The sequence below is a fragment of the Oratosquilla oratoria genome, chromosome 29, assembly GCF_046742065.1.
Source record: "Oratosquilla oratoria isolate Oo_2021 chromosome 29, ASM4674206v1, whole genome shotgun sequence".
Taxonomy (NCBI): domain Eukaryota; kingdom Metazoa; phylum Arthropoda; class Malacostraca; order Stomatopoda; family Squillidae; genus Oratosquilla; species Oratosquilla oratoria.
The window spans coordinates 52,563,849-52,591,360 of record NC_134805.1 but is presented as its reverse complement, the minus strand read 5'-3'; the positions used below and the strand labels follow the sequence as shown (position 1 = coordinate 52,591,360).

Below are 27,512 nucleotides of genomic sequence, written 5' to 3'. Positions count from 1 at the left end.
CAGCCAGGGTGACATAACGCATCCTTGACGAAGTCCCACCTTTACCTCAAACCACTCACTCTCTCCATTTCTAATCCTGACACAAACACTACTCTCATAAAAACTCTTGACATCTCCTAAAAGCTTTCCTCCTATCCCATATATCTGCATAACTTCCCACAATGCCTTCCTGTCTACCCTATCGTAAGCCTTTTCCAGATCCAAAAAAGCCAAAAAAATGTCCTTCCCCTTTCCTATAGCTTTCTCACATATCTGTCTTACCACAAAGATCTGATCTACACAACCTCTACCCGTCCTAAGTCCACACTGTTCTTCACCAATTACTCCCTCTGTTCCTCTCCTAATCCTCTCAATCAAGATCCTCCCATAAGCCTTCCCAACTACACTTAACAAGCTAATCCCTCTGAAACTACTACATTCACACTTGTCCCCTTTTCCCTTGTAAAGTGGAACTATACAGGCACTCCTCCAGTCCTCCGGCACTCTACCCTCTCTCCAGCAAACATTAAATAACCTCACCAGCCAGTCCACCATCACTGTACCTCCTTTTTTTTTAGACATTCTGCATGGCATCCATCCAGACCAGGTGCCTTACCTGCTTTCATCATCTTAACGCCTTCACTTCATCCTTCCTTATTTCTCCTCCATTCTCCTCACTCATCACTCTCATTTTCTTCGCATTTCCCATTGCAGCTATCTTTCCCTCCCTATCCTCCTTCACATTTAGCAACTCCCTAAAATATTCTGCCCATTTTTCCCTTACTGCCTTCTCTTCCATTATCATCTCTGCATATGCACCTTTTACCTTTTCTCCTCTACTTGATTCGCCTCCTCTTCCTCTCTTAATTTCTTTCTAAAACATCTTTTTATTATTTTAAAAATTTTCTGTCATACTCTTACCCATTTCTCATCTGCTCTCCTCTTTGCCTCCTTTACCTTTTGCTTTACTTCTCTTTTCTTTTCTTTGTACCTCTCATATGACTCCCTCCTATTTTGTAACCAATCTGTGAAAGCTCGCTTCTTCTCTACAACCTTCTTTGTTTCCTCATTCCACCATTCACTACCCTTCCTTCTATTTCCTCCTGTCCTTCTTGTTCCACAAACCATCCTAGCTCACTTTGTGACTCCCTCCTTGAACCATCCCCATTCCTCCTCCACACCCAGCTCTACTCTATCCTTCACTCCCTCCCACTCCTCCTTCAGCTTCTTCTTGTACTCCTTCTCCTTTTCCTCTTCATTTAAAGAGTTCACTCTAAGCACCTCCCTACCTTTTGTCCCTTTCCTATTTCTCCATCTATCCTCCACTCTCAACTTACCTTCCACCAAAAAATGATCTGATATTCCCCCACCCTCTCCCCTTAGCACATGTACATCCTTAACTCTTCCTATCATAGTCCTATTTACCACTACATAATCCATCAACGCTTTATCTACCACCCTTCCATCTACCACCCTCTCCCTTGTGTATTTATGCTTGACTTTCTTCTGAAACACTGTATTTGCTATCATCAACTCTCTAGACACATTTCCACCATCAACTCTCCACTACGATTTTTTCCTGGAACTCCACATATCCCAACCACTCCATCAATTGGACCTTTTCCTACCCTAGCATTAAGGTCTCCCAATACTATTACATTGACACTTCTCCCTAAATCCTCTATGCACTCATTTAAATCTATCCAAAAGGCCTCCCTTTCTTCTACACTCATCTCACTGCCATGCCCATATGCACTTACAAAGACCCACATCTCTTTTCACAGTTTCACCTTCATCCACATTATCCTTGAGGAAACCTCCTTCCACTCCACTACACATTTACCTATCTCTTCACCTACTAGAATAGCCACCCCTTCCCTCCCTCGCCCTCTCTTCACTCCTGATAACCTCCCACTTACACTCCCAAACTTACACTCACCCTTCCCTTTCAACTTAGTTTCACTCAAAGCCAACACATCCATCTTTCTTCTCAAACATACTACCTATCTCTTCCCTTTTACTCTCATCTGTACCACATCCACGCACATTAAAAGACCCAAACCTTAGGTTGCTGGTCGGAAAACTCCCAGACCCTCTTATGCCTTTACTTTTTCGTTTAGGAATGTCCCCTGTGGGGTTACAAGGAGAAGGATGCCTAGTCCCAATCCCTGTCCCTTTACTCTCGCCTCTTACGATCCAAGTGGAAATACTTGATGGCAGTATTCTTTTCCCCCACCACAGTAGCAAAAATTTGTGAAAAAGTCATCAAAAATAGATGGGTTAAGCATTTGGAAAAAATACTATACTGAATCCAAATCATTTTGGATTCAGACAAGGAAGATCAAACTTGATCTGCTTCTACTCAAGATTAATAGACATAATACAAGAGAGAGATGGGTGGGCAGACTGTGCCTTTCTGGACCTACAAAAGGCATTTGATAAGGTACCACACAAAAAACTAATAAGGAAGATAGAGTCAATAGGTGGCATCAGAGGAAAATTATTGGAATGGATGAAAGACTTCCTGACTGGGAGGAAAATGAGAGTAGTAATTAGAGACAAATTCTCAAACTAGGAAGAAGTGATAAGTATTGTCCTACAGGGATCATTACTGGCCCCGATCATGTTTGCCATATACATAAATGACATGGATGAATGAGTAGAGTGTTACATGAATTTCTTTGCAGATGACGCAAAAATACCAAAGAAAGTAAAAACGGAGGAAGACTGCAACTCATTACAACAAGACTTGGACAAGATCTGGAAATGGACTCAAAAGTGGGAAGTAAAATTCAATATCAAGAAATGTAGTATAATGGAATTTGGAAAAAGTAAAAACAGAATATCGAAAGATTACAAAATTGGTGAAGAAAGGTCAAAAAAGTAAACTTGGAGAAAGATCTTGGAGTAATAATCAGCAAGGACATGACACCAGATAAGCATATTGATAAAATAGTTGAAGGAACCTACAATTTATTGAGGTCAATAAAAGTGGCATTTGCTTATTTGGACGAGGAAAAAAAAAAAAAAAAAAAAAATCTAACACTAATAAGACCAAAACTTGAGTACGCAGCAACACTATGGACACCCAGTACCAAAAAGAATATAAAGAAATTAGAAAGAATACAAAGAGCAACAACAAAACTAGCACCAACTCTTTCTGAAATGACATATGAGCAAAGACTGTCCAAATTAGAATTACCAACTCTGGAACAAAGAAGGGAAAGAGGAGACTTACTATCTATAGAATAATGAAAGGAATGGAAATCTTAGGTAAGAATGAGTTATTGAAATGGGATACTAGAAAAACGAGAGGACACGAAAAGAAACTAAAAAAATATAATTACAGAAAAGATCTGAAAAAAATAGCTTCCCACACAGAGTGATAGATACTTGGAACAATTTAGATAAAGAAACATTGTGTGCAAACACTATTCAAGATTTTAAGAGAAAACTTGATGCTGAGAGATACAAAGATGAGTCACCATGAGCATAGCTCCCTTCCCGTATGATACAACTAGGTAAATACATTCAAACTCCTTTTCTCTCCCTCTCTATGTTCTATGTTTCTGCCACATACAGTGCTGTTGGCACAGTCACTCCTTCATACAATCTCCTCTTAGCATCCATTCCCAAATGTCTATTTCTCATTACTTTTTAATCCCCCAAGACATTTACTCCTTTCTCTCAATCTACATTCTAACTCCACCCCCACTCCTCCCTCCTGCCAAATTCGCACCCAAGTATCTAAAACTATCCACTTCCTCCAGTCTCTCTCCCTTAATAATCACTTCCAGCCTGCCGCCACTCTCTCCCCTTGTACATCTCATCATCTTTTACCCACATTTATCTTCAACTTCCTTCTTTTGCACACCTTCCCAAACTCTATCACTAACTTCCTCAATCCCTCCTCTGATCCTGCTACAAGCGCAGTGTCGTCAGCAAACAACAACTGGCTTATCTCCTACTTTTCTCCATTTTCTTTAACCTCTTCACTCCGGGGTACATCGCACGTCTGGCAGCATTAGCTGCCCGACGTGCGATGTTGCGTCATAATAATCGCATTATAAAAAATAAAGTCAGTGCTCAATCGTTCGTTTTCTTTTACCCGTGTATTTTGATAACCATAGAAAATATGATGAAGCCAGTTTAGAGAGAATGGAGGTTATGTAGGTACGACTACAATAAATATAATCAAGATGCCGACGTCGGCATCATCACATACCCACTTGCTCCTCATGCCGCCTACGTAGGCGTCACCGTATGGAAGTGGTTAACCAACTCCAACCCCTGACCCACTACCCTTGCATTCACCTCTTGCACCACCCATCCATGTATAAATTGAACAGCCATGGTGACATAACACATCCCTGACAAAGTCCCACCTTTACCTCAAACCACTCACTCTCTCCATTTCTAATCCTAACACAAGCTCAACTACTCTTGTAAAAACTCTTGACTGCTCTTAACAGCTTTCCTCCTATCCCATATATCTGCAAAACCTCTCACAGTGCCTTCCTATCTACCCTGTCATAAGCCTTTTCCAGATCCATAAAAGCCAAAAAACATCCTTACCTTTTCCTATAGCTTTCTCACATATCTGTCTTACCACAAAAATATGATCTACACAACCCCTACCCATCCTAAACCCACACTGTTCCTCACTAATTACTCCCTCTGTTCCTCTCCTAATCCTCTCAATCAAGACCCTCCCCTAAGCCTTCCCAACTACACTCAACAAGCTGATCCCTCTTAAACTACTACACTCACACTTGTCCCCCTTTCCCTTGTAAAGCGGAACTATACAGGCACTCCTCCAGTCCTCTGGCACTCTACCCTCTCTTAAACAAACATTAGAACCTCACCAGCCAGTCCACCATAACTGTACCTCCTTTTTTCAGACATTCTGCTTGGCATCCATCCAACCCACATGCCTTACCTGCTCTCATCATCTTAACAGCTGTCTTCACTTCATTTTTCCTTATTTCTCCCCCATTTTTTTCACTCATTATGGTCATTTTCTTAGTGCTTTCCACTGCAACTACCTTTTCCTCCCTATTCTCCTTCACATTTAGCAACTCCCTAAAATACTCTGCCCACCTACCTCCTCTTCCTCTTTTTTTTTCTTTCCAAAGCATCTTTTTATTACTTTCAAAATTTTGTCATGCTCTTATCCCATTTCACATCTGCTCTACTCTGCCTCCTTTATCTTATGCTTTACTTCTCTTCTCTTTACTTTGTACCTTTCATATGATTTCCTTGTCCTAATTTGTAACCTATCCATGAAAGCCTGCTTCTTCTCTTCTACACCCTTCTTTGCTTCCTCATCCCACCAATCACTACCCTTCCTTCTATTTCCTCCCATCCTTCTTGTTCCACACACCATCTTTGCACACCTTATAACTCCCTCCTTGAACCGTCCCCATTCCTCCACTCCTAGTTCTACTCTATCCTTCACTCCCTTCCACTCTCACAGCTTCTTCTTATATTAGTCACACTAAAAAGGCTTAGACTGGAATATGCAGCGATAATATGATCAACCAATACCAAAAAGAATATAAAGAAGATTGAAAGAATTCAAAGAGCAACCACAAAAATGGCTCCAGCACTTTCAAACTTGTCATATGAAGAGAGACTGGCTAAATTGGAGTTACCAACTTTGGAGCAAAGAAGAGAGAGAGGCGACGTACTGAACATCTACAGAATCATGAAGGGCACAGAAATGCTTGGTAGAGAGGTCTTGTTAAATTGGGACAAGAGAAACACAAGAGGACTTGGAAAGAAACTCAAAAATGATAGTTTTAGATGAAATCTAGAACATTTTTACACACAGAGTGGTGGACACTTGGAACAAACTGGACAAAACAATAGTGTTTGCAAAAGCCATACACGAATTTAAGAGCAAACTAATAACTGCAAGATATAAAGATGGGACACCACGAGTGTAGCTCCCCTTCCCGTAAGATACAACTAGGTAAATACATTCAAAATCTTCCTCTCTTATGTTCCATGTTTATGCCCCATACAGTGTTGTTGGCTCAATCACTCCTTTATATAATTTCCTTTTAGGATTCATTCCCAAGTAAATAAATGCACACCTAGACTCAATGTACTTAAATCAATTGCAGGTATAACATTTGGACAAAACAAAAAACTACCACAACAGTATACATACAATATATACTCTCATTGATGAATTATGCTAGACTCACATATTGTCCTAACCTCACTAAGACGCACCACATCACCCTACAGAGTATACAGAACAAAGGCCAAAAGACAGTTACAGGCTGCACAAATACAACACCTACCAACTAACTACACCATGAAATGAAAGTCCTCAATGTCAAGGTTCACCTTGACATGAGAGGCTCACAAACACTTGCCACAGCCTCCATAAACACAGTCTACCCACTGGCCCCATCAGAACAATATAAAATTGGAACTAAGGAGGTAAAGAAAGTGGGATCTGAAAAAGATCTGGGAGTGATTATCTCAAATGACTTGTCCCCTGATAGACAAATAAATAAAATTATCGGAGAATCCTATAACTTACTAAGATCAGTAAAAGTGCATTTGCCTATTTGGATGAAGAAATTATTTAAAAAATACTAGTCACACTAATAAGGCCTAGACTGGAATATGTGGTGACATTATGGTCACCCAGTACCAAAAAGAATATAAAGAAGATTGAAAGAATCCAGAGAGCAACCACAAAAATGGCTCCAACACTTTCAAACTTGTCATATGAAGAGAGACTGGCTAAATTGGAGTTACCAACTTTGGAGCAAAGAAGAGAGAGGCGACCTACTGACCATCTATAGAATCATGAAGGGCACAGAAATACTTGATAGAGAGGACTTGTTAAATTGGGACAAGAGAAACACAAGAGGACATGGAAAGAAACTGAAAAAAGATTGTTATAGAAGAAATCTGAAAAACAGTTTCCCACATAGAATGGTGGACACTTAGAACAAAATAGATGAAACAATGGTGTGTGCAAAAACCATACATGAATTTAAGAGCAAACCACTATGAGATACAAAGGCGGGACACCATAAGCATAGCTTCCCTTCCTGTAATATACAACTAGGTAAATACGCTACATGGCAGAACACCCACACATGCCAAGAAACATCAAAACAACACTCAAATACCTATATCACACACAAATACTCTCTTCCTCCACAACCACCAGAAATCTGCCTCCAGAAGCGTATCTATAATCATATTGATCACTGTTCCATCAACAGACTGAAAGACAACACATTCCTGTATACCAGACCACCTGATATCTATCCCTCTGAATCCTCTCCCCCAGAAGGACAGTCCACCTAGCCAGAATGCAGTGCAAAGAAAACTACACCTAAAGAATTTAGTACAAGATACATGTGTGAAGAGAATTGGTGCAGCCAACCATTCCTCACACCCAACACCTGCTAAGAAATCACAAGCAACTACACATGAACTCCAAGCACCATACGGGACCATGTAGTGCATGCAAATGATAAACTAAAAAACAAACATGAAATAGTGTAACTGCCAAGGAAATAAAGAATATATAGATGTAGAAATGGCTGAAGTTATGATCAGACATTTTAAGTCTGTATTTACAATTGAAAGCTCACAAATTTGGGATGAAGGACAACGAGGAAGATCCCCCGAAATGAAAGAAATAACAGTGACACAGAAAGAAATAAGGGACCAAATAAAAAACCTTGACATCAGAAAGTCACATGGGCCTGATGGAATTGTAAACTAGATGTTGAGAGAATGTATAGATGAACTAACAGACATAATACACAAGAAAATTGACTTCTCATTAAGAGAAGAAAAAGTACCACAAGATTGGAAAATGTAAATATTGTACCAATATACAAAGGAGACAAAGAAAATCCAACAAACTGTAGACCGGTATCCCTTACAAGCAGAGTAGCAAAAATATGCAAAAACACTTGGAAGAGAACAAAATACTAAATCCTAAACAATTTGGTTTTAGAAGTGGAAGATCATATAAAACAAACTTAATATGCTTTTACTCAAGATTAATAGAAATAATACAAGAAAGAAAAGGATGGGCAGATTGTGCTTTCTTGGACTTACAAAAGGCTTTTGACAAAGTACCACACAAAAAGCTGCTAAGAAAAATTGAAATAATAGGTGGAATACAAGGAAAGTTATTGGAATGGATGAAAGATTTCTTGAGTGGGAGAAAAATGAGGGTGGTACTTAGAGACAAGAAATCAAATTGGGAAGATATGAAAAGTGGAGTCCCACAAGGCTCTGTAGTGGCTCCAATAATGTTTGCTGTTTATATAAATGATATGGATGAAGGTGTGGAATGTTATATGAACTTCTTTCCAGATGATGCGAAACTACTCAAGAGAGTAGGTATAGAGGAAGACAGCAAATCTTTTCAAGACCTAGATAAAGTCTGGAAATGGAGCCAGAAGTGCGAAGTGAACCTCAACATAAAGAAATGTAGCATGATGGACTTTGGTAAAAGCAAAAATAGAACATCATGTCAATATAAAATTGGTACAAAGAAAGTTAAAAAAGTAAACTCGGAAAGGGACCTAGGAGTAACTATCTGAAATGACATGACACCAGACAAACGCGTCAACAAATTTGTCGGAGAAACTTTCAACTTGTTAAGATCAATGAAAATAGCCTTTGATTACATGGATGAAGAAATGGTTAAGAAAATACTAGTTACACTGATAAGACCAAAATTAGAATACACTCAAAGAAGGAAAAGTACCACAAGATTGGAAAAATGTAAATATTGTACCAATATACAAAGGAGGAGACAAAGAAAATCCAACAAACTGTAGACCGGTGTCCCTTACAAGCAGAGTAGCAAAAATATGCAAAAACACTTGGAAGAGAACAAAATACTAAATCCTAAACAATTTGGTTTTAGAAGTGGAAGATCATATAAAACAAACTTAATATGCTTTTACTCAAGATTAATAGAAATAATACAAGAAAGAGATGGATGGGCAGATTGTGCTTTCTTGGACTTACAAAAGGCTTTTGACAAAGTACCACACAAAAAGCTACTAAGAAAAATTGAAATAATAGGTGGAATACAAGGAAAGTTATTAGAATGGATGAAAGATTTCTTGAGTGGGAGAAAAATGAGGGTGGTACTTAGAGACAAGAAATCAAATTGGGAAGATATGAAAAGTGGAGTCCCACAAGGCTCTGTAGTGGCTCCAATAATGTTTGCTGTTTATATAAATGATATGGATGAAGGTGTGGAATGTTATATGAACTTCTTTCCAGATGATGCGAAACTACTCAAGAGAGTAGGTATAGAGGAAGACTGCAAATCTTTTCAAGACCTAGATAAAGTCTGGAAATGGAGCCAGAAGTGCGAAGTGAACCTCAACATAAAGAAATGTAGCATAATGGACTTTGGTAAAAGCAAAAATAGAACATCATGTCAATATAAAATTGGTACAAAGAAAGTTAAAAAAGTAAACTCGGAAAGGGACCTAGGAGTAACTATCTGAAATGACATGACACCAGACAAACGCATCAACAAATTTGTCGGAGAAACTTTCAACTTGTTAAGATCAATGAAAATAGCCTTTGATTACATGGATGAAGAAATGGTTAAGAAAATACTAGTTACACTAATAAGACCAAAATTAGAATACACTCAAAGAAGGAAAAGTACCACAAGATTGGAAAAATTTAAATATTGTACCAATATACAAAGGAGGAGATAAAGAAAATCCAACAAACTGTAGACCTGTGTCCCTTACAAGCAGAGTAGCAAAAATATGCAAAAACACTTGGAAGAGAACAAAATACTAAATCCTAAACAATTTGGTTTTAGAAGTGGAAGATCATATAAAACAAACTTAATATGCTTTTACTCAAGATTAATAGAAATAATACAAGAAAGAGATGGATGGGCAGATTGTGCTTTCTTGGACTTACAAAAGGCTTTTGACAAAGTACCACACAAAAAGCTACTAAGAAAAATTGAAATAATAGGTGGAATACAAGGAAAGTTATTGGAATGGATGAAAGATTTCTTGAATGGGAGAAAAATGAGGGTGGTACTTAGAGACAAGAAATCAAATTGGGAAGATATGAAAAGTGGAGTCCCACAAGGCTCTGTAGTGGCTCTAATAATGTTTGCTGTTTATATAAATGATATGGATGAAGGTGTGGAATGTTATATGAACTTCTTTCCAGATGATGCGAAACTACTCAAGAGAGTAGGTATAGAGGAAGACTGCAAATCTTTTCAAGACCTAGATAAAGTCTGGAAATGGAGCCAGAAGTGCGAAGTGAACTTCAACATAAATGTAGCGTAATGGAATTTGGTAAAAGCAAAAATAGAACATCATGTCAATATAAAATCGGTACAAAGGAAGTTAAAAAAGTAAATCGGAAAGGGACCTAGGAGTAACTATATCAAATGACATGACACCAGACAAACACGTCAACAAATTAGTCGGAGAATCTTTCAAATTATTATGATAAATGAAAATAGCCTTTGATTACATGGATGAAGAAATGGTTAAGAAAATACTAGTTACACTGATAAAACCAATTTTTTTTTCCTTAGCTTCATTTCTCAGTGACCTGTCTTTCTCTATTTCCTCTTCATTCATTTCCTTTTTTATCCATACATTTTTGTAGTTTTCACTGTTTGCTAGTTTTGCTACTTTTGATATTATTACTTCTGCTATCATTTGAGTTTTTATTTTGATTTTCATTGACCCATTTTTTTTTTTTTTTTTTTTTTTTTTTTTTTTTTTTTTAAAGCATGTGCCCATTCTATGCATGTCATCGATTTTCTCCAAATTTTGCCCCTTGTCCTGAACTGCTTTCAGTATCTCCTTCGCAATTTCTCCGTTTCTCTTTGGTAATTGTGTACAATGTGTTTCTTTTTGTCCACTGTGTCTCTCACCCAGTTTTCCTTTTCTTTGATCACCTTAATCATTGTTTCCTATGCATCCTCTTCTACCTGCTGCTGTACTATTTCTTTGAATGAGAGTTTTTGATTTTCACATTCCTGTTTCCACTGATTTTTTTTATTTCATTAAGATTGGTCTCTTTGATTCTTCCATGTTTTTGGTTACTGCTTGTAATTGTTCTTTGACCTCTTTCTTCAGTTCTCCATTTTTGTTTCTAACCTCATTTTCCTTTCTTTCATTTTCTCTTTTAATAATACTCAGTTCATTTTTTAGATCATTTGTCTTATTATCACACCGTTAGTTGTGTGTAAGTTTACCTCTAATTGTAAAGCTTTATGGTCTAATTTTAAATGAATCCATTCTTCTGCCAAGTTGTTGATGTCTCGATTCCTTATTGCTCTGCTAATCCTAATATCTCTTTTCATGTCCATAATTTTATCCATTGCTCCCCCTTCCCTTCTAAAACCCGAAAATAAATCAGAATCATACCTGTAAGTCGTCTTTGGAGTTACATTAATACATGTCTTCTTTGGGATCACTCCAAGTGGTGGTTTCACTCTAGTCATATCCAATCCCCTCTTAGTGGGATCATTGATTCTTTTTTCATCGTTGCTACCCTCCATAATGTACTAAAAACCATGATTTCCAAGAATTGGATTGTATACATTACCAGTCACACAGAAACTTATTGTTATATCCTGAAGATAACAACAAGGTGTTTGTTAGCACCTGTTGCACTAATCTCTAAATAAGTTCTTATTCTTCTGTATAAAGAGCAAGTAAGGCATCTGGATTGGATGGGTGTCATGTGGAGTGTCTAAAAAAGGGAGATACAGTGATGGTGAACTGGCTGGTGAGGTTACTTAATGTTTGTCTTAAAGAGTGTAGAGGACTGGGGGAGTGCCTGTGTATTTCCACTTCACAATGGAAATGGGGACAAGTGTGAGTGTAGTAGTTTTAGAGGAATCAGTTTGTTGAGTGTATTTGGGAAGGCTTATGGGAGGGTTTAGATTGAAAGAATTAAAAGAGGAACAGAGGGAGTAATTGGTGAGGAACAGTTTGGATTCAGGACAGGTAGGGGTTGCATGGATCAGATTTTTGTGGTAAAGTAGATATGCAAAAAAGCTCTAGGAAAAAGTAAGGATATTTTGGGGCCTTTATGGCTTTGGAAAAGACTTATGACAGGGTAGACAGGAAGCAATGTGGGAGGTATTGCAAATATATGGGATAGGAAGAAATCTGTTAAGAGCAGTCAAGAGTTTTTATGAGAGTGGTAGAGCCTGTGTTAGAATTAGAAATGAAGAAAGTGAATGGTCTGAGGTAAACGTGGGACTTCACCAAGGATGTGTTAAGTCACCTTGGCTGTTCAATTTACGCATGAATGGGGCAGTGTGAGAGCTGAACGCAATGATAATGGGTTGGGGATGGGAGATGGTTAAAGAAAATGGAGAAAAATGGGAAATAAGACAGTTGTTTGCTGATGACACTGCATTTGTGACAGGATCAGGGGAGGTATTAAGGAAGTTTGTAACAGAGTATGGGGAGGTGTGCAGGAGGAAGTTAAAGATAAATGTGGGTAAAAGTAAGATGATGAGATGTACAAGGGGAGAATATGGCAGCAAATTGGGAGTAGTAAGGAAGTGAGACTGGAGGAAGCAAATAGCTTTAGATATTTGGGTGCAAATGTGGCAGGAAAAGAAGGAGTGGAGGTAGAATGTAGAATGAGAGAAGCAAGTAAATGTCTTTGGGAATTAAAAGGTGTAATGAGAAATAGACATTTGGAAATGGATGCTAAAAGGAGATTACATGAAGGAGTGGTTGTGGTGACAGCACTGTAAGGGGCAGAAACCTGGAACATAAGAGAGGAGGAGTTTGAATGTATTTGATAGGTGCATGAGAAGTATGATAGGGGTTAATAGGTTGGATAGAGTGAGAAATGAGGAGGAGAACAGGGGTGAAAAGGGAGTTGGGAGATAGAGTTGATGAAAGAGTATTGGGATAGTTTGGACACATGGAAAGAATGAGTGAAGAAAAATTAGTAAAAGAGGTGTGGAAGGTAGAGGTAGAAGGAGTGAACATGAGGGGGCGACCAAGGATGAGGTGAATGGATGGGGTAAAAGGGGCTTTGGGAAAGAGGTGAATGTCTGTTGACGAAGGAAAGGAGAAGACAGAAGATAGGGGTGAGTGGAGAATGGTTGTGTATGGATGATGCTGTGATGTATGGGAGTGGGTGGCAGGTGAGGGAGTAAGTGCAAATGATGTTTTGATGCAGCCTAAAGTAATTTCTCCTCATCTTCTCTTTCTCTGCATGAGGGGACAGAGAAGGGGGTCACCGATTAAATGAAGTGGCCTTGCTGTGGATGTGCTGTGTCTCGCTACTTTGCTTCTGACCTAGGACGGTGGGCAAGATACAAAAATGACCCTTTCTAAGCCCTCCACTTTCAGGCGCTTATTTTTGTTTTCTATGTCTCTTAAATTTTCACCATTGTCTTAGTCGCTTCCCTTTCACTTTCATCCACCTTTCTCTTATCACTTCGTTTTCTGTATTAGTTTACAGATTTTTAGACAGTAGGCCCTGTGCCTACAAGTAGTCCTCTTTTTCAATTTCCACATAGTATATTTCAAATGAGAAGGGATGAAATTTTTGTAGATTTTCTTTTCTTTCTTGAATACCGGTTACACAACATGCTTCTCCAGGTACAGTCTATGAATCCTGTGAGAACACTCATTGTTAGGTCCCAGGTAAGTTCTGCAGTGACATTATTTCTTTAGTCCAATGATCTTTAACTTTATATTTAAGATCCTCCCCAAAGAGCATGATCTTACAATCGTGAACCAATTGAATTTTCTCCACTCCTTCAATCAGATTCATCATTACAAGTCTATATGCACTACAGGTACTCCTCGTTTAACGACCTACTCGGTTAGCAACGACGCGGAGTTACGACGGGCTTTATGACAGACGTTTAACGTAAATCTCCCGAAGTTACGACGTCGTGTACGGTAATTAAGTTGGCTGAGGCAAATTTGTATGATGTTATAATTGAACTTGTACGGTGGATATTACCTGTGAGGTAAAGTGTTCTGAAGCTTAGGTCTACATTACCATCCTGCAAGCTGCAAAAACTACCTGGGGTACAGTATATACTGGTAGTGGTAAATTTTTACTTTCGACCATGGGCGCAATATAGCAATAGAAAATTAATTATTAATTTTGTAAATTATAATGTATCAAAGTAATATGTAATTTTGTGAGCGGAAATAAAAAAAAAAGGTGCTAAAACAAATTTCGTAAGTAACGAAGTCATGTCGGATGAATGGTACACCATGTTTGTTATGATAGATGCCGATGTCGAAGAAATAAAAGGATGATGAATTCATCTAACCGGCTCGTCCTCGTCGTCGTCGTGAGAGACGTTGGCAGACGACAAGATGGCGTCCCGATCCTATGCTACCGACTTCGTTCATTAGCATATTTTCTTGTAGCATGGTATTTTTTACTTTCATTTCCGCCCACAAAATTGCATATTACGTTGATACATTTTAATTTACAAAATTAATAATTAATTTTCTATTGCTATATTGCGCCCATGGTCGAAACTAAAAAAATACCCCGGTATTCAATATGGAATGTCAGCATACGCGGATTTGGTCATATACGGTAATTTTGGAACCTAACCACCGTAAATAAACAGTAAATAAAGCTTTAATGTACTGTATAAAAGAGGGAAAATACACGAAAATAAAGATACATGTATTGCTGGACATTGTACATACAGTACATGTACGTATATGTATACACTTTCGCTTAACGACCAATTCGGTTAACGACGTTGCGCTGGTCCCAATTGTCGTCGTTAAACGAGGAGTGGTTGTATTGTTTATTTGAGCAATGTTGAATCTATGCATAACTTAGGTTACAAAATTTCTACATCAGCAAAACATATACATGTCATACAGGCTCCTGGCCATTTTTATGACTAGGCAGAGAGTGAGCTTGTGTAAACCTTCATCCATGAACTGTGCTGTTTACAAACAATTGATCCATAAAAATGAAACCCTCACCATCTACCCCTCTTCCTACCCATTTGTTTACTAGTCTCCAACAGGGTTCAGCAATTACCTGATCATCCCAACCAACCCTTTTTAACTCCCTCTTACATGGAGCAAAATCAATAATTAAAACTATTTGAGCATAAACTAGCTAAACAAGGTTAAAAGAAACATTCTTCAGTGGCTGCTATTATCCACCTAATGGTAACCCAAAAATGCATCTACACCAACATGTACAAATGTAATACCAAACACGTACTGATCCTTAAAACAATTTAGTATATAAATTGGTCCAGTAAATTTATTGCTAAACTCACTGCTACATGGGTCTGAGGATGTCATAATTTACCAATATCAAAATCAGGAAAAAGTGTCAAACAGTATTTGATGTCTTGATTACAATATGTAAGGACAACAACTAAGGAGGAGAAAATCATTATCAGAAAAGTTGCTTGTGTTAGATCTCAATGAAGGATCTTTTCATATTTTTTTCAAAGATGGTGAGTTGTTTTTCTGTGAGGTATATTACATAGGTTATGTGTATTTACCTAGTTGTATTTTATGGGAAGAGAGCTATGCTTGTAATGACCCATCTTTCCGCATCCAGTTTGTTCTTAAAATCTTGTATAGTTTTAACACACACTGTTTCCTCATTCAGTTTGTTCCAGATATCTATCACTCTGTGTGGGAAGCTATTCTTTTTCAGATCTCTTCTGTAACTGCCCTTCTTAAGTTTCTTCTTGTGTCCTCTTGTTTTTCCTCTGTCCCACTTTAGTAAGGCATCTCCATAAAGAATTTCCATCCCTTTCATAATTCTGTAGATGGTGAGCAAATCACCTCTTTTTCTTCTTTGTTCTAGGGTTGGTAGATTTAGTTTATCCAATATTTGTTCATATGTCAAATTGCAAAATGTTGGTGCCATCTTTGTCGTTGTTCTTTGAATTCTTTCTACTTTATGTTATTTTAGAAGGAGGTGTCCATAGTGTCACAGCATATTCCAATTTTGTTTTTATTGGTGTAACTAGTATTTTCTTTACCATTTCTTCATCCATGTAGTCAAAGGCTACTTTCATTGATCTTAATAAGTTAAAAGTTTCTGCAACTAATTTGTTGACATGTTTGTCTGGTGTCATGTCATTTGAGGTCCCTTTTCAAGTTTACTTTTTTTTTACTTTGTACCAATTTTATATTGACATGATATTCTATAGTATAGTATTAAGGGTATTAGTTTACTTTTTTTTACTTTCTTTGTACCAATTTTATATTGACATGATATTCTATAGTATAGTATTAAGGGTATTAGCAGTAGTGGAGTGTGTCCCTGCACAAGAACACAATTGTCAGAACTGAGATAGTACATTCAACTGACTTCAACTTAGGACAGATGGTAGATTTCTAGGTATGTTTGGGAAAAATAATAAATGCAACTTTGTTCTACAAATAACTTTTTGTCTAGGACTCATGAAGTTGTTGCAACCAATTGACACATACTAGTGAAGTTTGATAATTTTCAATGCTTCATGGAACACAAAAAAAAAATATCGTTCAATACTTAATGGCATTGTTTTTATACATTGGCAAGGCTCCAGGTCTTCATGACTGACCAAGGCTCCAGGTAGCATATCTAACACACACAAGGTCCCAGGTAGCACAGGTTTCTAATCTCTGACATGCACCATTTACATATATCAAATAATTAATCCAGTCTTATCTGTAAAAATTACACAACGTAACTTTTTTTTTTCAAAAGTTTTGTTTATTGTATTTTTTTTAGAGTTTATCAATCCATTTTTCCTGCTGATTTCAAATATGCAATTATTTTTTCTGTATCATCGACCGTTATAGAAATACATATAATTTCAATGTTACCATGTATATTTTGGAATTGTTATGTGGTCTTCTACTAAATGTTTATCTAATTTTCTCTTTCAGATCAATGACTGAACTATTTACCTGTTAAGATGGCTACTAGAGGATGTGAAAATTCTCCTGATACATTTTGCTATGTGTGTGGTTATTATATTGGGAAAAAACATGTACTACATAAGATCATGAGAGGTGCTAAAGTGTGGATAGCGTACAGACTCTATTTCGGAATGCCCATGGGTGACCAGGACAAGCCATGGGCACCTCATGTGATATGTGGAAGCTGCCGATCTACTCTAGAAGGATGGCTGAGAGGTACAGGAGGGGCAATGCCTTTTGCCATTCCTAGAATATGGAGAGAGCTGAAGAACCATCACGACGACTGCTACTTTTGTATGATTGATGTGACGAAGTACAGGAAAATGAAAGGAAGACAAGCTCTGCAGTATCCAGACATACCATCATCTAGAGCACCTGTCCCACATGATGATAGCTTACCAGTACCACAACCACCAGAAAATGCAAGTTTATTTTTATCATACTCTCTTTACTTTTAATTAAATTCAATATTAAGTACTTAATATACATTCACTTTCGTAAAGATATATGGAATACTAATGCTATTCGTCTTTGTTGAAGTTGCTATATTTAGTTATTTCTTTCCAGATGGAAGATGCAATGGAAATTTCATCTGAAGGGTCAGCAGGTAGCAGCAGCCATGAAATGGGAGACGAAGATTTCGCACCGAGAACAACTTCGGAGCCTCACTTTCCAAGTCAGAGTGAGCTAGATGACTTAATCAGAGACTTGGGTCTTACTAAGTCAGGAGCTGAGCTTCTTACATCAAGGATGAAAGAATGGAATCTACTAGGAGAAGACTGCATGACATCTGTGTACCAGAAACGAAAACGGAAACTGGAAACTGGAAAGAGCGATGACGAAAGTTGAAAGAGAAGCTTGGTGTTCATTTCGTGATGTAGTTCGTGGATTCTAGGAAATCACAAGGACCCTAATTATAAACAAATAGTGGCAAAGCTTATTGAGAACTTCAGGAAACTTGGTTGTCGTATGTCCTTGAAGATACATTTCTTGCATTCTCACCTAGATTTCTTCCCCGAAAACTTGGGGACTGTCAGTGAGGAGCATAGCGAGAGATTTCATCAGGATATCGCAACTATGGAAAGAAGATATCAAGGACGATGGAATACTGCTATGATGGGAGATTACATATGGTCAATAGTCAGAAAAGACGAAAGCATGCATTCTAGAAAATCTCGATCGTCAAAGCACTTCTAATCATGAGAAGAGTCATCAAAACACTTGCAGTGCAAAGTTGTGTTGTTTATTTTGTTCTTACTAATATTGTAGCTCTTAAATACACTTCATATTATGAAAAAAATACTAGATGTTGTATAATTATCCTTAGAATGCTAAAGTAGATTGAATCAATTAACTACTGTAGAGAAAGGTTGTGTATATAACAATAAAATATAAAATCAAGAATAAATAAAGAAATATCGATGTTACGTCAAAACTAATTTGATATTTGGATTCAGTGACACGAAATACATATATAAACATGAAAAAATACAAATAAACAAAACATGTGTTACATTGTGTTATCAGTATTAATACACAATTCTCACATGATGCTATATACATATTCCCTGTACTCCTCTGGACTCGAGGTTTCTTCTTCTTTGAAAAGAGTTATTGTTTTACAATCCTCAGTGTTATAATCATCATCATTATCAAGTTCCATCTTAGTCCTTTTTAAATCATCTACCGTATTTTCCGGCTTAAAATGCGCATCGGGTTATAATGTGCACCCATGCACTTCGCTATCTCAGTACACAGCGCACACCGACGTATAACGCGCATGCCCGATCGCCATCTAGCGTGAGAATCGAGAACCAATTTTAGTTCCACATCTCAACGCTCCGTGGCGCTAGGCTTGGCAAAGATGGCATACCCTCGGTATTTATATCATGTGAACGAGGTTACATGGAGAAGTATTTTTCATTGGCTAGAGCCACCGCTGGGAAATCTGTTGATTTGTCACTAAATTAAGTGTCACTTTAGGCATCAATCAGGACACAACTAAGAAAAAGTCAGAACTACATTGTACTGGTATATGACTCATGTTGTGCGTTGGTCCCTTATTACTTTGTAGCTTGAATAGTTTGTAGGAAATATGATCTAAAAAAAGTTTATTGAAAGTAAGATATACAGAACAATTTCGGGATTTTTACAGAAAATGTTCATTTTATATCTTGAGGAAATAATTCGTCTTTACCATTTTTTATTTAATACTGAAGCAAACTACAGACTGTTTCGTTTTAGCTTTGAACCTGCAATGACAGTGGTGAAATAGGACATTCTCTCATCGAGGTGACGTTTAGTTAATATAACTCCCGAAAGAGGGTGTTGTAGTCAGGTGTTTGACACGAGTTTATGAACGGCCGCAACGGAATTTGTACCATACCTAAAGTGAAGCAACAAAGCCAACATAAAAATTCAAACTAAGATGCTGTGAACATGGGCAAATATCATGAATAATGATCATGTTTCATGGTGTTTAGGCCTATTTAAACATGAAAAATAAGATTCGATAGATACCTACCTATACCAAATATTTATATACGGTAGCCCATGCTGGCGTATTCTTTCATGTCACCATGGCTGTTCTTCTTGTTCTCATGGAACGTCACGGAGAAGTGTGCCGTCCCGACTTTGTGACGGCCAACATCGTCACGTTGTTGTGAAAAAAATTACACACACAGCCGCAGAATTTTTATCGTAGGCCGTAGATAATGCACACCACCGGATAACGCGCACCCCCCATATTTAGGCCCTTCCAACGGAAAAAAGTCGCGCACTATACACCGGAAAATACGGTACATGTTTAATTGACACTTCCCTAGTTTCTAAATGTAATATCCTGTATTTATGTCCTGCAAAATTAATTATTCTATATGGACCTGAGTATTTTCGTGAAAGTTTATTTAAGGTATGTATTTTGGCCATGACCAAATCTCCTATTTGTTATTCTATTTTATGTGCTATTTTGTGTTGTTGCTTCTTCATCTCTTGTGTATTTACCTAGTACAGTATTTTGCGGGAAGAGAGCTATGCTCGTAGTAATACCCGTTATTATATCCTTCTGCATCCAGTTTTTTCTTAAACTCACATATAGTCTTAGGACTCACTGTTTCCTCATTCAGTTTGTTCCAGATATCTATCACTCTGTGTGGGAAGCTATTCTTTTTCAGATCTCTTCTGTAACTGTCCTTAAGTTTCGAGACTTTGTCTAGGTCTTGAAAAGATTTGCAGTCTTCCTCTGCACTTACTATCTTTAATAGTTTTGCATCATCTGCAAAGTTCATATAACATTTCATGCCTGCATCCATATTTATATAAATAGCAAACATTATCAGAGCCAATACAGAGCCTTGTGGGACTCCACTTATCATATCTTCCCAGTTTGAGTTCTCATCTCTAAGTACCACCTTCATTTTTCTCCCACTCAAGAAATCTTTCATCCATTCCAATAAATTTCCTTGTATTCCACCTATTCAATTTTTCTTTGCAGATTTTTTTGTGGTAATTTGTTAAAAGCCTTTTGTAAGTCCAAGAAAGCACAATCTGCCCATCCATCTCTTCCTTGTATTATTTCTATTAATCTTGAGTAAAAGCATGTTAAGTTTGTAGTACATGATCTTCCACTTCTAAAACCAAATTGTTTAGGATTTAGCATTTTGTTCTCTTCCAGATGTTAAATCTATTTATTTTGATAACTTTTTCGCATATTTTTGCTACTATGCTTGTAAGGGATACCGGTCTATAGTTTGTTGGATTTTCTTTGTCTCCTCCTTTGTATATTGGTACAGTGTTTGCATTTTTCCAATCTTGTTTTACTTTTCCTTCTTTAAGTGTAATTTATCTGTTAGTTCATCTATACATTCTTTCAATATCCAGTTCGCAATTCCATCGAGCCCATATGACTTTCTGATGTCAAGATTCCTTATTTGCTCCCTTATTTTTTTCTGTGTCACCATTATTTCTTTCATTTGGGGGATCTTTCTTGGTGTCCTTCATCCCAAATTTGTGAACTTTCAATTGTAAGTACAGACTTAAAATCCCTTGTCGTTACTTCAGCCTTTTATATATTCTTTATTTCCTTCACACAGTTTCACTATTTCGTGTTTGTCTTTTAGTTTGTCATCCTACGTGAGGTCAGAATTAGCGGGCATCGTGTCGCATCTCATTGCAAAAAAAATGTATATATATATATATGTACATGTATATGTATGGCAGTAAGGGGAAGATGAGCAGAATATTTTAGGGAGTTGCTAAATGTGAAAGAGGATAGGGAGGGAAAGATAGCTGCAGTGGGAAATGGTAAGAAAATGACCGTGATGAGTGAGGAAAATGGAGGAGAAATAAGGATGAAGTGAAGGCAGTTGTTAAGATGATGAAAGCAAGTAAGGCACCTGGTCTGGATGGATGCCATGCAGAATGTCTAAAAAAAGGAGGTAGAGTTATGGTGGACTGGCTGGTGAGGTTATTTAATGTTTGTTGGAGAGAGGGTAGAGTGCCGGAGGACTGGAAGAGTGCCTGTATAGTTCCACTTTACAAGGGAAAAGGGGACAAGTGTGAATGTAGTAGTTTCAGAGGAATTAGCTTATTAAGTGTAGTTGGGAAGGCTTTAGGGAGGATCTTGATTGAGAGGATTAGGAGAGGAACAGAAGGAGTAATTGGTGAGGAACAGTGTGGATTTAGGACAGGTAGACGTTGTGTAGATCAGATCTTTGTGGTAAGACAAATATGTGAGAAAGCTATAGGAAAGGGGAAGGATGTTTTTTGGGCTTTTATGGATCTGGAAAAGGCTTACGACAGTTTAGACAGAAAGGCACTGTGGGAGGTTATGCAGATATATGGGAAAGGAGGAAAGCTTCTAGAAGCTGTCAAGAGTTTTTATGAGAGTAGTATAATTCCACTTTACACGGGAAAAGGGGACAAGTGTGAATGTAGTAGTTTCAGAGGGATTAGCTTGTTAAGTGTAGTTGGGAAGGAACAGTGTGGATTTAGGACGGGTAGAGGTTGTGTAGATCAGATCTTTGTGGTAAGACAGATATGTGAGAAAGCTATAGGAAAGGGGAAGGATGTTTTTTGGGCCTTTATGGATCTGGAAAAGGCTTACGACAGGGTAGACAGAAAGGCACTGTGGGAGGTTTTGCGGATATACGGGATAGGAGGAAAGCTTTTAGGAGCTGTCAAGAGTTTTTATGAGAGTAGTAGAGCTTGTGTCAGGATTAGAAATGGAGAGAGTGAGTGGTTCGAGGTAATGGTGGGACTTCGTCAAGGATGCGTTATGTCGCCCTGGCTGTTCAACTTATACATGGATGGGGTAGTACGAGAGGTAAATGCAATGGTAGTGGGTCAGGGATTGGAGATGGTTAAAGAAAATGGAGAAAAGTGGGAGGTGTACTCCAGTCAAGATACGAAAAACAAAACCTTCACCCTGAACAAATTCCAAGAAAGTGTTTTATTGTTTTTTTTTGTTTTTTTTTTTTTGTTTTTTTTTTTGTAGTATTACATACATATACCAAGGCTTTTTCCCCCTTACAAGGGAGGTAGCCAAAAAGAAAAAGGCATAAAATCATTCCCACCCATTCCATCCCTGAATACACTCCACACCCCTCCACCCTCCCTCTTATCTTAGCACCTCCTGGATGACGGGTCATCCCTGCACCTTGTCCACTGCCCTGGGTCAGAAGCAGTGTCGCAAGACACAGCACATCCACAGCAAGGCCGCTTCATTAAATTGGCGACCCCCCCTCTCCGTCCCCCCATTGCATAAAATGAGAGGACGGGGAGAAATCCCTTCGGGCTGTGTCAAATTTTGCTCTCACATACTACCTCACCCCCCATTCACCCGCCCATTCCACCTCATGCTATCACAACATCATCCATATACAACCATTCTCCATTCACCCCTGTCTTCTGTCCTCTCCCGTCCTTCCTCAACAGACATTCCTCTCTTCCCCAAAGCCCCCTTCACCCCATCCATCCACCTCATCCTAGGACGTCCCCTCATGTTCACTCCCTCCACATCTGCCTTCCACACCTCTTTTACTTGTCTTTGTTCACTCATTCTTTCCATGTGTCCAAACCATCCTAATACTCTTTCATCAACCCTATCTCCCAGCTCCTTTTCCACCCCTGTTCTCCTCCTCACCTCCTCATTTCTCACTCTATCTAGCCTAGAACCCCCCATCATACTTCTCAGACACCTCATCTCAAACACATTCAAACTCCTTCTCTCTTCTTCTCGTATGTTCCATGTTTCTGCCCCATACAGTGCTGTTGGCACAATCACTCCTTCATACAGTCTCCTCTTAGCATCCATTCCCAAATGTCTATTCCTCATTACACTCTTCAATCCACCAAGGCATTTACTCGCTTCTCTCAATCTACATTCTACCTCCACTTTCACTCCACCTTTCCCTGCCACATTTGCACCCAAGTATCTAAAACTATCCACTTCCTCCAGTTGCTCTCCCTTAATGCTCACTTCCAGTCTACTGCCACTTTCACCCCTTGTACATCTCATCACCTTACATTTACCCACATTTATCTTTAGCTTTCTTCTATCACATACTCTCCCAAACTCTGCCACCAACTTCCTCAATCCCTCCTCCGATCCTGCCACAAGCGCAGTGTCGCCCGCAAAAGGATTTATGACGAAAAAGGAAAACCTAGTTTGTACTGTAGGGGTGGGGAGTGAACGTGAGTGCCCGAAATGGTATCTATGCAGTGCTAGTTAATTGTGTTAACTCGAAATTAGCAAAAATGAATGAAAACGACTCGAAAGCCAGTTGCGAATCAGAGCCATCTGGCGGCAATCCACTGAACCGCGATGTAAACAATCAACAAAACACGTGTTACGACAATGATTTCTTAGGGTTTGGTAAGTACGAAAGAAAGAACTTAAGTAGATTATTAGAGATAGAGAGAGAGATGAGCAAAAATAGGACTCGGTGGGAAAATGAAATCATGGACTTAAGAAAAGAGGTCATTGGTTTAATTGATTGTTTATCTAAGACTAACCATGAAATTTCTGACCTGAGAAAAGCTAACTTGGATCTTACAAACGAAATTAAAGAAATGAAAAGAGACATAAATGAACTGAAGAATGATAATGAAAAGAAGAAAACTAATGATAATAACAATAGCGAAAATCTAAAGCAGGAAGTGAACAACAAATTACAAGAATTGACACAAAAGATCGAAGAAAACTTAGGTGGGGACAGTATCCAGGAAATTAAGAAGTGGAAAGAAAATATTGAAAATAAAGAAATTGCTTTCAAAGAAATAGTCAAGCAGCAAATGCAAGATAATGCAAAAGACACAATCATTCAAGTGATTAACGAAAAAGCAAATTGGGTCAGGGACACAGTAGATAGGAAGAAATGTATTGTGGTTTATGGGCTTAAAGAAAAACAAGGATTGGCGAGGTACATGAGAGAAAAAGAAGAAAAAGAGACAGCAGTAGAAATCCTTAATGAAATTCAGGGGGGAGACAGTGATTCAGGCACAGACTTAGAAGAGACTTACAGAATTGGTCGCTATACTAAGGATAGGAATCGACCTCTAAAGATAAAACTAAGGTCACAAGTGGTAGTAGAAGACATATTTGAAAAAGTAGGTAACTTGGCAAAGAGTGAAAAATACAATAAGATATGGATAAAAAGAGAAATGAGTACTGAGGAATTAGAAAAAGAAAGGGCACTAAGAGAAGAAGCAAAGGAAAAAAACTTGAAAAGATCGGAGACAGAATGCAAAGAATTCCAGTGGAGAGTAATAGACTTGAGATTAAGACAATGGCGCTTCAAAACGAACAAAACAAGGGAAGAAGAAACCAGGGAGAAGGAAGAAAATTAAAAGTGGCCTATACCAACATTGACGGACTAATTTCGGGACTGAACGAACTCAATGATTATCTGTTAGAAGCAAAACCAGACATAATGGGAATTGTAGAGACTAAACTAAGAGGTGAAATACCATCCACTGTTATCGGACAAGGTTTATACAACTACTGGATAAAAAACGGGGACAAGAAACAGGGAGGGGGAATCATGTTCTTGGCCAAGAAAGACCTAAAGGTGACAAAAATTGCAGAGGGCAAAGGTAATGCTGAATTGATCATGATAAAAGTCGAAGGCAAGAATATGAAAAGTAGAAAGTTTGTGGTGACTTATGTGCCTCCAAAAACAAGCGCTTGGAAAGAAATCGAACATACAAAAATGCTAGATGATACAAGAAAATCACTCAATGAGATACTAATGGGTAAGGGTAATCTGGTAGTTATGGGGGACTTCAATTGCAAAGAAATTTGTTGGGACAGCATGACAGTGCAAGGAGGAGATGACTCGTGGGGCAATGTACTGCTAGATATGACCATGGAGTACACAATGACCCAATGGGTCCGTGAAAACACAAGGTACAGAAATAATGAAGAGCCATCGAAACTAGATCTAATATTTACAACAGAGCCTGAAATAGTGCATAAAGTCCAGTATGAGACACCAATTGGAAAGAGTGACCATGTACTCATCGAAACTATACTAAAGGAAGAAATAGACATAGAGAGGAACGAAAAGCATAGGAAAGGAAGACTGAGGTACAACAAAACAGACTTTACAAAACTAAAGACATTCTTCCGGAATGCAAACTGGGAAATATTCTACAGGGAAGAAACAGCAGTGGAAGAGAAATGGAATATATTGATGGAAAACTACAATGAAGGGGTAAACAGGCATGTACCAAGACAAAAGCGAGAGAGCGAGTACATTAAATGTTGGTTCAACAAAAGATGCAGTGAGGCAAAAGACAGAAGGGACAAAGCTTGGAAAAAGTGGAGAAAAGACAAAAAACAAAGCAAATGGCAAATTTATGTTAACTATAGAAATGAGTATGTTAATGTGAGAAGAGAGGAGAAAAGGAACCATGAGAAGGATATTATAGACAAATGCAAAGAGCAACCCAAACTATTCTATCGGTATGTGAATGGTAAACTTAAAAACAAACAGGAATTGGTGAAACTATGCCAAGGAAACAGAATACACAGAAGATTTAGAGATGGCCGAAGTCATGAACAACCACTTTAAATCTGTTTTCACCAGAGAGAAAATACCAAATTGTGACATAGATAAAAACAAGAAATCTCCCCTCATGAATGAGTTTACAGCATCACTAAAGGAAATATCAGAACATTTATCAAGGCTGGATGTCAGAAAATCACATGGCCCGGACGGTATTGCAAATTGGATTCTAAAGGAGTGCAAAGAAGAACTAACAGACAAAATACACATCTTAATAAACAGCTCACTCAAAGAAGGAAAGATACCCGAGGACTGGAAAAACGCTAACATTGTACCAATACACAAAGGAGGAAACAAAGAAGAACCCACCAACTATAGGCCAGTATCACTAACAAGCACCATAGCCAAAATTTGTGAGAAAATAATCAAGAATAGATGGGTAAAACATCTGGAAGACAATGACATATTAAACCCAAGACAATTCGGATTCAGACAAGGAAGATCATGCTCCACAAACTTAATATGCTTTTACTCAAGACTAATAGACATAGTGCAAGAAAGAAATGGATGGGCTGATTGTGCATTCCTAGACTTGCAAAAAGCCTTTGACAAAGTACCACACAGAAAACTACTAAAAAAACTGGAACACATAGGAGGAATACAGGGAAACCTACTAAAATGGATAGAGGACTTTCTGACTGGTAGAAAGATGAGAGTAGTGCTCAGAGAAAAATATTCAGACTGGAAAGAGGTGATCAGTGGAGTACCGCAAGGATCTGTGCTGGCACCAATAATGTTTGCTATCTATATGAATGACATGGATGAGGACGTGAACTGCTACATGAGCTTCTTTGCCGATGGACGCCAAACTGCTAAGGAAAATAGAAACTGATGAGGACTGTGAAGCACTGCAAGAAGACCTAAATAGGGTATGGAACTGGAGTCAGAAATGGGAAGTGGACTTTAATACTAAGAAGTGTAGCATAATGGAGTTTGGAAAAAGCAAAAACAGAATATCAGGAAAATATACAATTGGAACCAAAGAAGTAAAGAAAGTAGGATCCGAAAAAGATTTGGGAGTAATTATCACGAACGACTTGTCCTATGATATACAGATTAACAAAATTGTCGGGGAGACTTACAACTTGCTAAGATCAATAAAAGTGGCGTTTACATACTTGGACGAAGACATGATGAAAAAAATATTGGTTACATTGATAAGGCCTAGATTAGAGTATGCAGCGACATTGTGGTCTCCCAGTACCAAAAAGAATATAAAGAAAATAGAAAGAATCCAAAGAGCAGCTACAAAAATGGCACCTGCACTTGCAAACCTATCATACGAGGAGAGATTGGCTAAACTGGAGTTACCGACACTGGAGCAAAGAAGAGAGAGAGGTGACCTATTGACCATCTACAGAATCATGAAAGGCACAGAGGTACTCGATAGTGAGAACTTACTTAACTGGGACAAAAGAAACACAAGAGGACATGGAAAGAAAATAAAAAAACATAGCTATAGAAGAGAACTGAAGAAAAACAGTTTTCCTCATAGAGTTTTGGACAC

General features: G+C 38.1%; 2 protein-coding genes across 6 annotated transcripts in view; both read left to right on the top strand.

Annotated features, from left to right (window-relative positions):
• Nucleotides 1-18,225, top strand: part of LOC143040769 (uncharacterized) — a 39,213-nt gene extending 20,988 nt beyond the window's left edge. For 4 of the 5 annotated variants that reach the window (XM_076212185.1, XM_076212188.1, XM_076212186.1 and 1 more), the window contains exons 2-3: nt 16,905-17,359; nt 17,505-18,225. In XM_076212185.1, coding sequence (XP_076068300.1) covers nt 16,934-17,359; nt 17,505-17,786 — 708 coding nt within the window. In that variant the 5' untranslated portion in view covers nt 16,905-16,933 and the 3' untranslated portion in view covers nt 17,787-18,225. Of the gene's footprint in view, nt 1-10,177; nt 10,305-16,904; nt 17,360-17,504 lie in introns of those variants that run through there. The other variant, XM_076212187.1, reaches the window with a different exon arrangement.
• LOC143040768 (ankyrin repeat and SAM domain-containing protein 6-like) overlaps nt 1-27,512 on the top strand; it is a 696,708-nt gene that overhangs the window by 20,500 nt on the left and 648,696 nt on the right. The gene's annotated exons all lie outside the window — the stretch shown is intronic.